Below are 13,275 nucleotides of genomic sequence, written 5' to 3'. Positions count from 1 at the left end.
GTTACAACAAGCAACAGTGACCAGCAATTTTCATTTACGAAACTCCTTCCTCCTCAAGCTCCCTGCAGTTAAAACAAAGTTTCACAAAGAGGGATAAAATTCAGATTCAGTTACAGATTCTGCCTTTGTAGGCCACTAGAGACATAAGAATCGAATGAAATCATTTTGTTTACTCAGATTTAAACCAAGAAATGTGAACTAACGCAAGAGTCAGAACCAAATTGAAATATCTGAAGAACAAGACTTAAACACTGTACAAAATTTGTATCATCATCCAACACACATTCCATTTCTAACCCATCAGTTTTGGGATTCATTCAGGAAATACTTAAAAACAGGCTTCTTTTTTTTTTTTTTTTTTCCCTTCCCCTTTTTATGGGTTCTATTGAGAATGTTTCTAACACCCTTGTGCAAAATATAATGATGATCATCTGTGTCATCTTGTGAGATGTTCTTGAAAGACAGCATTTGTTAATTAACAAATTAATAGATATTTTCCTTCTATGAGTTCATTTTAATTGTCTATTTATGTCAGAATATTTAAAGTGTGCCAGTCTACCACTTCAAGGAATATTTCTGTAATACTGATAGTTGGGGTTTTTTCTCTATCATTAAGTACAAGAGCAAAGTACTAAATGCTGCACAGTGATATGACTGTAAATTGATCCTTTATTTTTACTTCCTCACTTTAGCTATTAGCCTGTTCAACAGAAATTTTGCTGTTGATTCAGAGTCTGTAAGTGGGATCAGAAAAACTGGCTTCACTAAATTCAACAGCATATCCTGCTTTATTGCCCATCGTGTTCAGACTCCAAAATTTCAGCAACAGCTGAAATGGGCCACATAATTGCAAATGGTATCCAAAATTTTTACAAAGCAGCCAGTTCAGACACTGAACTTCCAAACTGGAGGATTTTTCTAGTTACTGTACCTGACAGGTGTTATGTGCTCTATGTTACATTTAGTAGTTTATGTTTAAATCTCCTCTGTGTAATTTTGTGCAAGATGCACCTTGAAGGCAAACACTACTTGTTGTGGGCAGGAGTAGAGATTTGATTTGCATATATCAAGTGGTAGTTGTCACCTCTTTTATCCAAGTGTAACCATTTTGCCAGGTCTTGATTGCCTTCACCAAGGGTCCAGTTTAAGTTCAAAAGAGCCCATTTCTTGTTCAAGTTCTACCCAAAAACCTGGGAAAAATGATATTGAACTTTCTCACATTCAGTGAGCTAATTTTCCCTGTTTGCAAGCACAAGTCACAGAGATCAATAAATAACACGTTAAATAAAGGGGAAAATAAATCTCTTAACGAAATAGTTGAGCAGGGTAAAACACAGCACCTAGCATACAGTTATAACACAAGCAATATTACAGTCTTCTGTGGAGGGACAGTGTTTGGCCAGCTATTTGCTTTCCACTCCTAAGGTAGCCTTCACTCAAAATTTAGGACTTTTGTGTCTTGCAGGGCAGCAAGGCCTGGTCAGCTCCAGCTTTCCCACACACCACATAAAAAACTCTTTTCTACTTTCTAACCTTTGTACTCCATGCTGAAAGTAAATGCTTTAGATAAGGCTAACATTTCTCATGCACAGTTAAAAAGTCTGAACCGACCTCAACTCCTCTACACTTACAGGTACACACTTTCCTGCTTTATGCTAAAAAGCTCCTTGACAAACACAAATGTTTCTCAAATATAATGAAACAACATAGACAAACCAAACATGTTTTAGGCCTGTCTACCAGTCCTTTCCATTCCTTGTTCCCATGCTTTGCCAGTTGTCAGCCAGACTCCTTTTCTAGTCTGATTTCCTTTCCCCCTGAGGAATTCTTGTAGTGGGAGACAGTGCCAGAGATTTTCTTTCACTGCAGGCCTCAAACACCAGCGTTACCCAAAGTTAATGTATATTTAATATAATGCAGCCAGTATCACTTTCTGCCAACCTCTGATCACGTGCCAGCTGAGGAATGCTGCAAAATAATGTCCTCTAACTAAATCTCAAAGCCCATGTATAAACTCCTGATTAGTGGTGGGTGAGATTACTAGGGATATATGTATGTACCCCTCTGTTTCTTTGCCAGCTGGAATTTCTCCATGCTGTAGGATATCTATGGAAGCAGGCTCCAGAGAACCTTCTGTTTTTGCAGTATGTGTGTAAGGCAAAGCTACCAGAGGGTTTTTCTTCATTTCCTGTCTCAAGCAGTCATGTAACACTTCTGTGTATGATTAATAGACAGTCATGATTTACTGGGTAAGTTATGGCATTTCAGTGATGAGTGTAAGGACATCTTCATGTGTATAGTTGTACATGGAACAATTTCATCTTTTTGGTTTCTTCAGGAAGACACTACCATTTCCATTGAAGTTTGATTTTTGTTGTCGCTTGCTTCTTCCTTCTTGGGTCAGCAGAGTCAAGGAAGAACGAGTGTAATGAAGCTTTCTTTCTTGGAAGGGTTGTTTTTAAATTATTTTTTTCCTCTCTGGTATTTCTTAAATTGTGTAAGTAAGGTTCATGTTCACCAGGTAGTATAAAGGTCAAAATATTACAGGAACCCGAGGGAAGTGAGTGAGAAGGTCTTTCTGAGGATGACAGCTCTGCCTTGTAATACAATACTATTTCTCATGGGAGTGGGTGGGAGGCCTGCCTAAATTTCGTCTTCCTGTCCTGCCAAATTCCCCAAATTGCACAACTGTGTATTCTCCTTACACAGTGGTACCCTTGGCATCTCTAGTAAATCTGCAGGGAAGCAGTGAAGCAGCTGGAGGCTTGAAGGAAGACCAAAATTGGTAGAGGACAGACTTGGTTAGCCAAAAACCAAAACAAACCCAAAGCCATGAACAGAATTTACTAACTCTCCCATGTATAACAGAACAACACAATACAGATTTAATAACATACACTATTTTCTTCTAAATACACTCCATCTAGGAAAAATAAGTTTATCGGGATAAGCGAAGGACCCATGGGGAGTTCATCAGTTCAGTTTCAAGTCACAAGATGTGTTTTACTTGGCTTCGCAGCCTTCTTGTGCAAGAGTAATATGAAACTGCTGAAGTGCAAACTGACAAAAAGACATATTTTTACTGGTTGGTGCTTTTTCCTGTGTGCCATTATTTTCATCAATAGGCCCCATGACTGCCTTCCTCATCACCCCTGCCTCAGACTGGCTTCTGTGAGGAAAAGAAAGAACAACTATTGGAAGAGCAGCATGACCACTGTACCTCATAGGGATGTAGCCCTGAAGGCCTTTGATTTGTCACTACCTGGAAGCAGAAGAGAAGAATTTGGACGTCCTTAGAGGGGAGTGTCAAACATGGCTATCCAGGGGTAGGTTTTGCCTGAGCAAGGCGGGAAAGGTATGCCTCCTTTGGGAAAAATATTTGTGGTTTTTAAAATTCAAGTAACTGAATTCACTACTTTTGAAGCTTTGGTAAGCTCCACTGGGGCCTACTCTAGCTGATTATGCTGGCTGACTGTCATTAAGACAATAAAAAAGCAAGTACACTCACAGAGGTTTTGATAATCCTGCTCTTATTTTCTGTGTACAGCACCTTAAATAGGCTCAGCACTTTGGCTGGGATTGCTCGAGAGATTGGGTACTACTCAGTCTGTGTAAGGGTGGGAGAATCTGGCTCCAAATGGTTTCTTTTTCTCTCCTTGCTACAGGAACTGGAAAAGACAAGGGTGTGTGGGCGGGCCTGGAGTCCCTCCAAGGAAAGTGTGAGGCCTTGGGCAAAACAAATCCATCAGGTCTCTCATTTCTTCCAAATATAGGTCTGTTCTGAGCAATAGCCAAACTCAAGTCTAAACTCCACATTCAACTGTTTCAGAGGGAATACATGAAAAAGACCCTATGGCCTACAGAGTCTGTCTATAGAAAATATTTTGATAGCTCTTCCTCTCTGGCATTATCTTCCACTTAAAAGAAAGAAAAAGAAAACACACAAAAGTGGAGCACACAGTTCAATTTTCACTGTAAAACAACTGACTGATGAAAATAATACTTCTGAAAACAATCTGTTGTGAGCTATCGAGAGTTTTTGCCTATGCACCAGTTGGCAGGAAGCAGACAGATAAATTATTACAATATGTAACAAAACAAATTACTCTGAAGAGAAATGGTATTTCTCTGTGTGTGTATGAGCAGGATAAGTAGAATTAAATCCATGAAAGTATGCTGAGAAATCATCCTCCATCACAGCAATAATATACTGGAAGCAAGGAACTCATTTCAGATCTATCCCTGTCCCTGAATCACTGGCAAAAAAAAAAGGTTTATGATATGCAAATTTTCTCATGGAGTAGAGTAGAAGAATCATGGACCTAAATGAAGAAGAAGAAAAGGGGAAAAAAAAAAAAAAAAAGAACTAACGAAACTGGATATTCTTGCTGTTCAGGGGAAGGGGTCTCACAGCCATTTTTCCCAAGATACTTCCAAATTTTTCAGGCACCACCACATTTTAATGAAATGGATCAGTTACAGCAGCTCCTCAGATCTTGAATACTCTATTACTGCCCATGGGAAAATTTTCTGAAATGCCTTTAGACATGAAGATTTAAGAGACAAAATCCCATTAACTTTCAATAAGACAGTTTCTTTAGAACCTGGCATGTGGACAAATTACAGTGAGATAAGCTCTGAATGAAGTAACATCATGTGAATTGCTCTGTTGTGACTTTCTGTGTACATGCTCCTATCCCACAGTGACCAGTTAAGGCAGAAATGATGACTCTTTTTCTATCAAGAGCCAAACCACCTCACATTCACCTCAGAGCTCAGACCATGTACACTGGAAGTTAGTGGATAGCAGTGGACAAACTTGCTGTTTGCCACGTGCTAAATATGCTTTTGAAAAAATAAGTAGAGCTTCTAAGTTGCATAGAATAAATCTACCTTGACATTTGTGGATCACTGTCACCCATCTTGAGCCATGAGATCCATATTATTCCTGCTTATGACATACCTATAACATGCACTGACTCCATCTGTTCGTACTGCTGCTAGGAGGAGAAGGAATCCTTCTAGGCATGAGCCTCGTCTTCTTTTCCTGAACTATTTTCTACTTGTGGATCGTAGAGGAAGGAGGGGGACACAAAGTGTGTGAAAGTCTAGAAAAGAAAATTATGGGTTTGTTTCTGGGAAATATGACCTATAAAGTGTAGAGAAATTTCAGACCCATCTCAGATAGAAACTGGAGAAGGAGGCAAGAGGAGTCTCGTGCACATATCTGATATTGTTTCCATAGCAAGACAATATGGCTGCTAGTAATTACCTTAGGTTTTACACTAAATGTTCCACAGATTTGGCCTTTTAGTTATTACTACAATCATCATTACATCAATATGAAACAAAGATTTTTAAAGGTCTCCAGCAGTATCCAAATCCCATGAAAAACCAATATGGTTCTCTTTCTTAAAGGCTTCTTTGAAAATCCTTGCCTACACCCAAATTTCTTTCCCAGAATTCAAATTTCCCTTTAAAATTATGTATCCTTGTATGTGAGAGAGACAGAGTGTCATGGGCCTATTATTTCCTGCCTTTATTTTAGCCAAGGGACAAATATTATGTGATCTCAAATATGACAGGAAATTATTTCGCCATGTTTGAAGGCTACAGAATGAGACGAGTATCTAAAAAATAAATAAGCAGAAGTAAAATGCTCCTCTTGCAAAGTCTTGCATTTGCACATTGTAAGGGAACCATTCATAATTTGTGAGCACAATAGCTGATAGTAATTTCTAGCAGAAATGAGCTAGCTGCAAGGACTTCTAACTGTAGGCAGCTAGACAACCTAGAAGATTGTGATCATGTCATTTAAGCAGCCAGTAAAAGACTGTGCAGCTGAAGAGTTATTGTGCTATTTACTGACAACTTGAAAAGGTGGCAGGTGACAAAAAAAACCCTGTAAGAGTCCAATAATAACAGATAAATACACTCCAGAGAGCTGTAGCTCCTATCACCTACCAAAAATTGGAGTAATTTGGTCTTTTTGTCATCGAAACATACTCAATAGGAACTCATTAACATGGCTAAGTCAGCAGCATAAATTACAGTGGAAAGATTAGCTTGACAGATCTATTTTGTGTCTTGAAGATTTTTGCATGCAACTACAACTTAATCACTAAATCTGCAAATGCTGGAACCATCTACAAATATCCCAGTGCTAGGTTAGAAGTACTACTGTAGTTTCAAGAGAGGTTTTCAAGGGCCAAGCAGAGGTTTTTCAGTTCCTCTTTCATTTGATGGAGTGCCCTCTTGACTTTCTGAGGTGTGTTCATAACCTCTATGCTGCTGGTGAACGGGTTGTAGTGTAGAGAAAAAGGTTTCTTGATCTTCATTGCGTAGTTTCTGTGGGTGAAGAAGACAGAGCTGCTAGCTCAGAAGCTAGTTCCCTAAGTGTAAAAGCTGCAGGACCTAATTTCTCAGTACGTAGACATGGACTTATCAGGGTGCAGAGGTTGCTGTGACATCTCCTCCCTGTTGCTCCTTAACTTTGTCTGGTACAGTACATCCCCCCCACGGCTGAACTACCTGCAGCCCAGGAGATCTGCAGTGTCTTGCTTTTCAGCGTGGCTGGCTCAGACCTGTCTGTGCTCTTAGAGATCTAACACAATTCAGAGTTATTACAACCACAAGCTGAGGAATGCAGGAACACAGCATGTCTGCTGCCTTCACTTCCAAGAAATAACCTAGAGTAGCTCTTTCTACATAAAATTCTAAAAGCCTGTTGATACTCAGCATCCTGGGCTATTTTGCTGTCTCTATTAAAAGAAAAAACATGGTTGCTTGCCATTTTAGACAAAGTTTCCGTTAAGTACATACTGATAGGAACCCCCTGTACTGATGGTGTACTGATCTGTTCTGACAGATTCTTTTGCCTTTGATTATTCTCAGCAGCTTTGGCTGCGCAACTATCTTGAACAAAATGTATGAAAAAAATTAGAATCTGAGCATGGTGTATTCCTTGTCCTTGTAAGTTCTTTTCAGGTTTGCCTGAATCTAATGCTCTTGAAAATCCTCTCTTCTGCCAGTGATTTCTCAATCACGTTTTTACACACAGTAATAATTTAATGTGAACCTTCATATTTAAGATGAGGGGCCCAATTTGCCATTGTTATGACCCCAGCAGACGATACTGCTGGGGAAGGGGTGGGGGGAGTAGGGAAGAAGTCTGGCCCAGGTTCTCTTCCTCTAATAAATTATTCATTTCAGCTCCTACATGCTCCCCAGTAGCTCCACAACCAGCCTTCTGCCTCCAGCCAGAATTGGTCATGTTGTTCTAACTGTTGGAGATGACAGTTGGAATTTAAACTCTGCTTACTTTAAAAAGAAATAAATTTTAAAAATCTCCTTACTGCATAACATAACACAGTCAAAGAAATGCATTTAGAAACAACTTGAGCTAATTTGAAGTAATGTTATTTAGATTGCAGTCAGCTACTTTGTAGAAATTAGATTGCCTGTGAATGCTGACTCTGCATTTTATGTACAGATATAATCAGAGGAGAAAGACAATATTGTTTTTAAGCCCCCTGCAGATCCATGTTAATTCCTGAGTCTGCTAAAAAATTTCCATATGGCCTTGAGTAAATCAGTTCTTCATGACCTGCTATCTGTATGGACTAACGCACAGGCACCCCAACTGTGGAATTGTGCTCTACTTGGTTACAGAATTTACTGCAGAAATTGCTAAAATGAGGCATTGCTGAGATGAAGCATGGGGCAGGGCATAGCAATATATAGTTATGATTTTTTATGAAGCTTTTCTGAGATAATCTCATATTTAGCCTTGTTGTCAAAAATCCCGCTGTGCAGACGAAGTGTGCAGTGAGATAACTTGCATGGTAACTGCAGTAGTGGTAGATGTGTTTGAGATTAGGATTCAAGCTGGTGTGCCCCCACTTAGTGAAAACACCCACAAACACTTTACTTACTGAAGCTTGGCCTTGGCATCTTCCAGATTTTCTGCTATGAAATAGACAGGCTGGAAATCTTGATCTTGATAAGGGTGAACTGCAGTCACTTCTGGATCAAAAGGCTTGTACTCTGGCTTGTTTGATAAAGCGTACTTTGTAAGGAGAACAACACAGGTTAGAGCAGGTGAATGAACATAGCAAGAACTAGTGCCTACTGGGCCTTGAAATGCCCTTTGTGGTATAGTTAAAGGTAATATCAAGTTCTGTTCTTTCAGAGGTGAAACCTGCTTTTCATAATCAGCAGTCAATAAACCAGCAGTCAATAAATCAGCAGTCAATAATAAATAATTTTTTAAAAGAGGAAAAAAAGAAAAAGAAAAATCTATTTCCTGTATTAGAGTGACATATGATTTGGTACCATAGCTAAGTTCTCAGACAGGGAGGGGAAAGTCTATGCCACCTCCCAAAATCTGAATATCTAAAAGAAAAAATAATATCATGCTGCTTTTTTCAACCAGTATCAGAAAAGATTCACAGCCCTATGCAACACTGTTTCTGAGTTCTCAGCCCAGGTCACCAATCTCACATTTCCTGCTGCACTGAAGAACAGATAGAACACTCCTGGTATTTTCTGCACAGCTCCCATGCCAGTTAAGCAGCCTAAAAGCTTCCCTGAAACCCAAGATGTAAATATGTACTATACCCAGAGTGTGCATGTTTGTGTTTTGGGCCCACAGAGGTTCTTCTATATGTTTTGCTCAGGTTCTTCTACCTTGTTCCCTGAGGCAGACAGGAGAATTATGGAAGTCGTTTATGTCAGCTCATCTATCATTTGTTTACACATACTGGAGATACCTTTAAACAATCCAGTAGCAGAGCTGGTGACAGTGTGATTGTATAGGTATTGGTGTTGGTTGTTTAGTACTTGCACAGGGTCCTGTCAGGCTTAAAGCAAGTTCCTGTACAGTTTGTCTGTCCCTGAAACCCAAATGAGATAGTTTAAAACTATCAGTTTAAAACTCAGCTCCCATGATGTCTGAACTGCACCACAGATGTGCTTAAAATCTGGTTTGGCCTCCAACTGGCCAGGTTGGTGAGTGCCATGGCCACTTTGGTGAAGTGTCCTGGGTACAAACAAAAAGGAAAAAGGTAGTCCATCCCAGTCAGTGCTGAAAACTTTCTTCCCACCTTCTGCCTGGACAGTTGGCACCGTCCACCTAGAGACAGTGTTCCAGCACCCACCGCTTCTTTGAGACCTGTCTGTCTTTCTCTCTTCTTCCCCAGTCTTCAGAAGGCTCCTTTCACTATCTTATGATCCAAAATGCCAACTCCCATGGTACTTGTAAATAACTGGTAAGACACTAGTAAGAGCGGGTGACACTGCACAAGACTTTCAGCTCAGTCTGCTAACTGGAAAGAACTCAGACAGTACCCTTAGGCAGACTGTAGACATTTCACTGAACTGAGGCTGAATTCTCCACCACTAGAGGCCTGCCTTAACCAGCAGGCCAATTTGCTGCAGAAGTGGTGCAGAATTTTTTTTTATTATTTTTTTTAATGGAAAATGAACAAGATATAAAATGCTAAAAGATAGTGTTTTTCCAGTTCTTCATTTGCAGTGTGTAATTGAAGAATAAACCTTGGAGAGTACTCATACAGTCTAAGATGGATGATATACACAATCATGAGGCTGCTTTTATAATCTTAGAAGCTCTGGGGACTAATGGGAAAAGATTTCAGAAACTCAAAACCTGACAGGGGTCCTGCTATGCTGTCAGTATTCAAGCATAACTGAAATCCCATTGATTTCAGTGGAAGTTCAGCTTGAAACCGGATGGCCTTAAAGGCCTCTACAAGTTAAGTACTTGTGCTGCAAGAACAGCATATGTAGCACTGAGTTCTGCCAGAAGTGTGGTATGAGCCATAGATTTTACTGTATGTAGGACAGAGTCCAGCTGGGTGTTAACAGGAGAAGCATTTTGGATAATGTAGAACAGCTGACAGAATATAATGAAATAAATAGTGGAATACCAATAGCTGTTGGGGAGGAATTCTTACAGTTCAGAGGAGGCAAGTTTGGCCAGCAGTCAGACCCATTACAACTGTTCAGTTTAGACTTAGGTATGGTTATCCTGTTCCTTCTGATACCTAGCTGCTGCCACTAAATGATTTGTTAGATAACATGGATTCAAGTGCAAGTCTCATGCAGAAGATGTCTAGCCCTGCCTTTCTGCCTTTCTCCCAAGTTATGCCCTGAGTTTAGGCAGGATCAGTTCATCCACAGAAAATAGTTATCTGAAGCTGAGTTCGAACTTGTCAGACTGCATGCTATGGAGAAGAGGAAAACATTTTGAAGATTTCATAATCAGGTTGTGGTTCCCTGGGTTACAATCACACCCCCACGGACTATCGGTCCAGGCTGCAGCTCAGGGATGTTCCCAGACTCCTTGCTGATGCTAAGTTTTCACTTAACATCAGTTGCACGTATCGCTGCTGACCCTTTCCAGCTGGTTAGATGTTGTCTTCTCGTAGACAACCACTAGCCTTAGTAACTCACGCTTTTTTTGCCTCCTCAGTGACCAAATCATCCTGCTATTCCTGGTTCAGAAACCTTCCGTGATGAGCAAACTCCTCCTTTGCATGGGTGGTTGTAACATGTCGCCTCTGTCACATGAGCTGCAGTGAACCTGTCCGTGCCAAATATGCCAATCAGTTAAATTATATGGAATCAAGTTTGGGGCCTCCATGCACAATCCAACATCTGGACCCATACTGAGAAGACTAGCAGATCATTATCAGGATGGACAATGGCTTTCTCCTAAGCAGTAGCAAAGCTTATCCAGAGCTTTCTCAAGAGCCAGTCTAAGAATGCAAAATGAGCTTTGCAAGAAACTGAAGGCTATCATGCGCCTCACTATCTTCCAGTCTTCATCTTCTCTAACAAAACTGTCTAGCCACTGCTATATTTCTAAAAAAATCCCTTCTTCAAAATAGACATTTCACCACATATTTTTCCTCTCTTCAGCTGTGAAAGAAACAGTTGGTATACATTTTCAAGTTGCTAGCAGGTGCTTAGGACCTCGGCACTTTACTCACACTGCCACTGCCTGTACAGAAGTTAGAATCAGATGCTTACGCAGACTAGAATGATTAAATGGAAACATTTCTGTATTTCATTTTCATTCCAATTAAAAACCTGTGACATAATCAGTCAGCTGTAAAAGGAAACTTCAGCAATGAAGGCCATGGTTATAATTAATTTGTGTATGAGAAGTTTCTGATTCTCAAGGTGAAGTGCACAGAACTCACTGAGCTGCTGCCCCAAAAGCTACACAGTGATGAACTTGTTGAGCTCACATAGGGATTGTACAGAGCACATAGCAGCATTGCTGGTGAACTACTTCCCATCTTCAGATTATCTTAGGTGTTAAGTGAAAGATGGACACACTTTTGGAAGGGAGATAATCCTTTTTCGTTACTTACTGTATGCTACCACTTCCGCATGTAATTTCAGGAATATGATGGATGAAGACCTAGGTGGACCCAGCTGTACCAAAAGTTTATCCTGCAGCATTACCGAACAACAACTGATGATAAAGGTAATGACAAGAATCTACCCTTTATCAACTTGAAGATAGTTACTACTTCCATTTTCAACCTTAGAGGTAGGGAATTTGAGATGCAGTTATAATTTTGTGTTATATAGCACAGTTTTGTGAAAAAGCAGTTCTTGCCTACAACTTTAATCAAAAGCAGAAGAGCTTGCTGATGCTTGGTGAATAAATGTGTAGAAAGAAAAGAGAGAAAGAACAAGCCTGGTACACTCAACTCTAGCCACCAAAAGCAAGCATTCTGATACAATTTTCACCTTTATCTTTGTTGAAATTAAACAGAAGGAGGAGATAACACCATGTGGATAGATTCTGTGGTGCATATTACTATGAAAGCTATTAATACATAGGTATTGGAGACATGATTACATCTGCCCTTCAGTACCCTGATTTAAAATTATAAAGTATTCAGGCAGGTAGAGTAGAATAAAAGTTGCCTTGAACTGTACTTTGATATAGGACATTTTCAGTTTTACCAGGTAAATAAAAGCAAGCCTAGGTTTCCTGTTTGTTGTCTGTGAATATAGAAAGTATTGAAGGATTTTCAGAAAAACAGTTGCTTCAGCCTTGACCTAGAACAGATAGACATAAAGCAAACACATTGCACTGGAGTGTAATTTGTAGGGGAGCTCACTGATTTGCTGTTTCAAAACAATACTTTCCACTGTTCTACAGATGAGTGCTGCAATAGTGCTAGCAGACTTCTGCTTCTGTCCATTAGCAGTCAGGCACAAGATGTGGTTGTTATGTAGAAAGGAAGACACATTTATTTTTCTAGAGGACCAATGCATGTGCAGATCTCCCAGCTTATCGATAAAGAAACCTTTACAAATCATATACCTCAGAGTTTCCTCCCAAAAGTCTCCAAATTGCAAGTGTTGGGAGAAAACCAATGCTAAACTAGGCAGGTGGTAAAATGAAGGTTGTTGTCTGGGAAGATTCTCCTTTCTATATGTTAAATCTCAACTACTCCTCTGTTGGGACTCCTGTTATAAACGTCTTGTGATATGTTAACATGCTGTTGCTTCCCTCTGTCAATCGACTGGGGAGCAGGCTGACCTGTATGCCATTAGGAGAGTTTTGTAGTACATTTATCATCATGATGATCCAACTCTTTCCAGTTACGAGAGTCCAAACTGTGCTAATCCAGCAATGGTTCCATGTAAATGCATCGTGTAGCTGGCTGTTAAGCTGTTGTGTCTATGTGTTAAGCTTAAACTATATCTCACATGAAAAAAACTATTTATATTTTATAAAAATGCATGAAAAGAGTGCTTTTTATTTTCCTATGCCTCTTACTAATCCAAATAAATCATCCAATATCTGCACAAACTGAAGCTCTTGAGAGCTACTGGTATCAGTTTAGGGGTTTTGCTGTCAGCTGGTTGTCCAAAGAAGGGGAAACCCGTAAGCTTTCTGTAAAGGTGCACAGTCCCTCTTTCCACAGTTAATCCGTGCAGGAATGGCAGTATCAAACCTGCGTACGCAGATTTTCATCTACATAAAACTTGGGCTGGGATTAGTTTTGAAACTTATTTAAGAATGTAAAACTCTAAAGGATTTTCTTTTTGTCAGTGTCCATGCTATTTACAGTTTCTTCACACTTTATTTGCTCCAGTCAGTCAGTGCCTTTCTGAGTCGTATGTAAATGAATGTCAACGGCATGGATAAAGTAGCAGAGTTCATAACAGGCATGATATTGCCCTCTAGTGAGTAACTCAGAAAGGTGCAAGAGTTTTATGTTAAAG

The 13,275-nt window shown here is 39.8% G+C and overlaps 1 protein-coding gene and 1 long non-coding RNA gene across 3 annotated transcripts in view; one reads left to right on the top strand and one right to left on the bottom strand.

Annotated features, from left to right (window-relative positions):
- The first annotated feature begins 3,090 nt into the window (after nucleotides 1–3,090).
- LOC135575924 (uncharacterized) overlaps nucleotides 3,091–13,275 on the top strand; it is a 59,379-nt gene continuing 49,194 nt past the window's right edge. For both annotated transcript variants that reach the window (XR_010467375.1, XR_010467376.1), the window contains exons 1-2: nucleotides 3,091–3,326; nucleotides 11,431–11,515. This is a non-coding gene — a long non-coding RNA (uncharacterized LOC135575924). The remainder of the gene's footprint in view (nucleotides 3,327–11,430; nucleotides 11,516–13,275) is intronic.
- Nucleotides 6,130–13,275, bottom strand: part of LOC102087146 (tyrosine 3-monooxygenase) — a 29,366-nt gene continuing 22,220 nt past the window's right edge. The window contains exons 10-11 of the mRNA XM_065037278.1: nucleotides 7,935–8,068; nucleotides 6,130–6,348 (exon numbers count right to left, since the gene is read on the bottom strand). Of these exons, the coding sequence (XP_064893350.1) occupies nucleotides 6,189–6,348; nucleotides 7,935–8,068 (294 nt within the window). The 3' untranslated portion in view covers nucleotides 6,130–6,188. The remainder of the gene's footprint in view (nucleotides 6,349–7,934; nucleotides 8,069–13,275) is intronic.

This window comes from Columba livia, chromosome 1 (assembly GCF_036013475.1).
Source record: "Columba livia isolate bColLiv1 breed racing homer chromosome 1, bColLiv1.pat.W.v2, whole genome shotgun sequence".
Classification (NCBI taxonomy): domain Eukaryota; kingdom Metazoa; phylum Chordata; class Aves; order Columbiformes; family Columbidae; genus Columba; species Columba livia.
The sequence above is the reverse complement of the archived record's forward strand: the minus strand, read 5'-3'. Positions and strand labels throughout refer to the sequence as shown.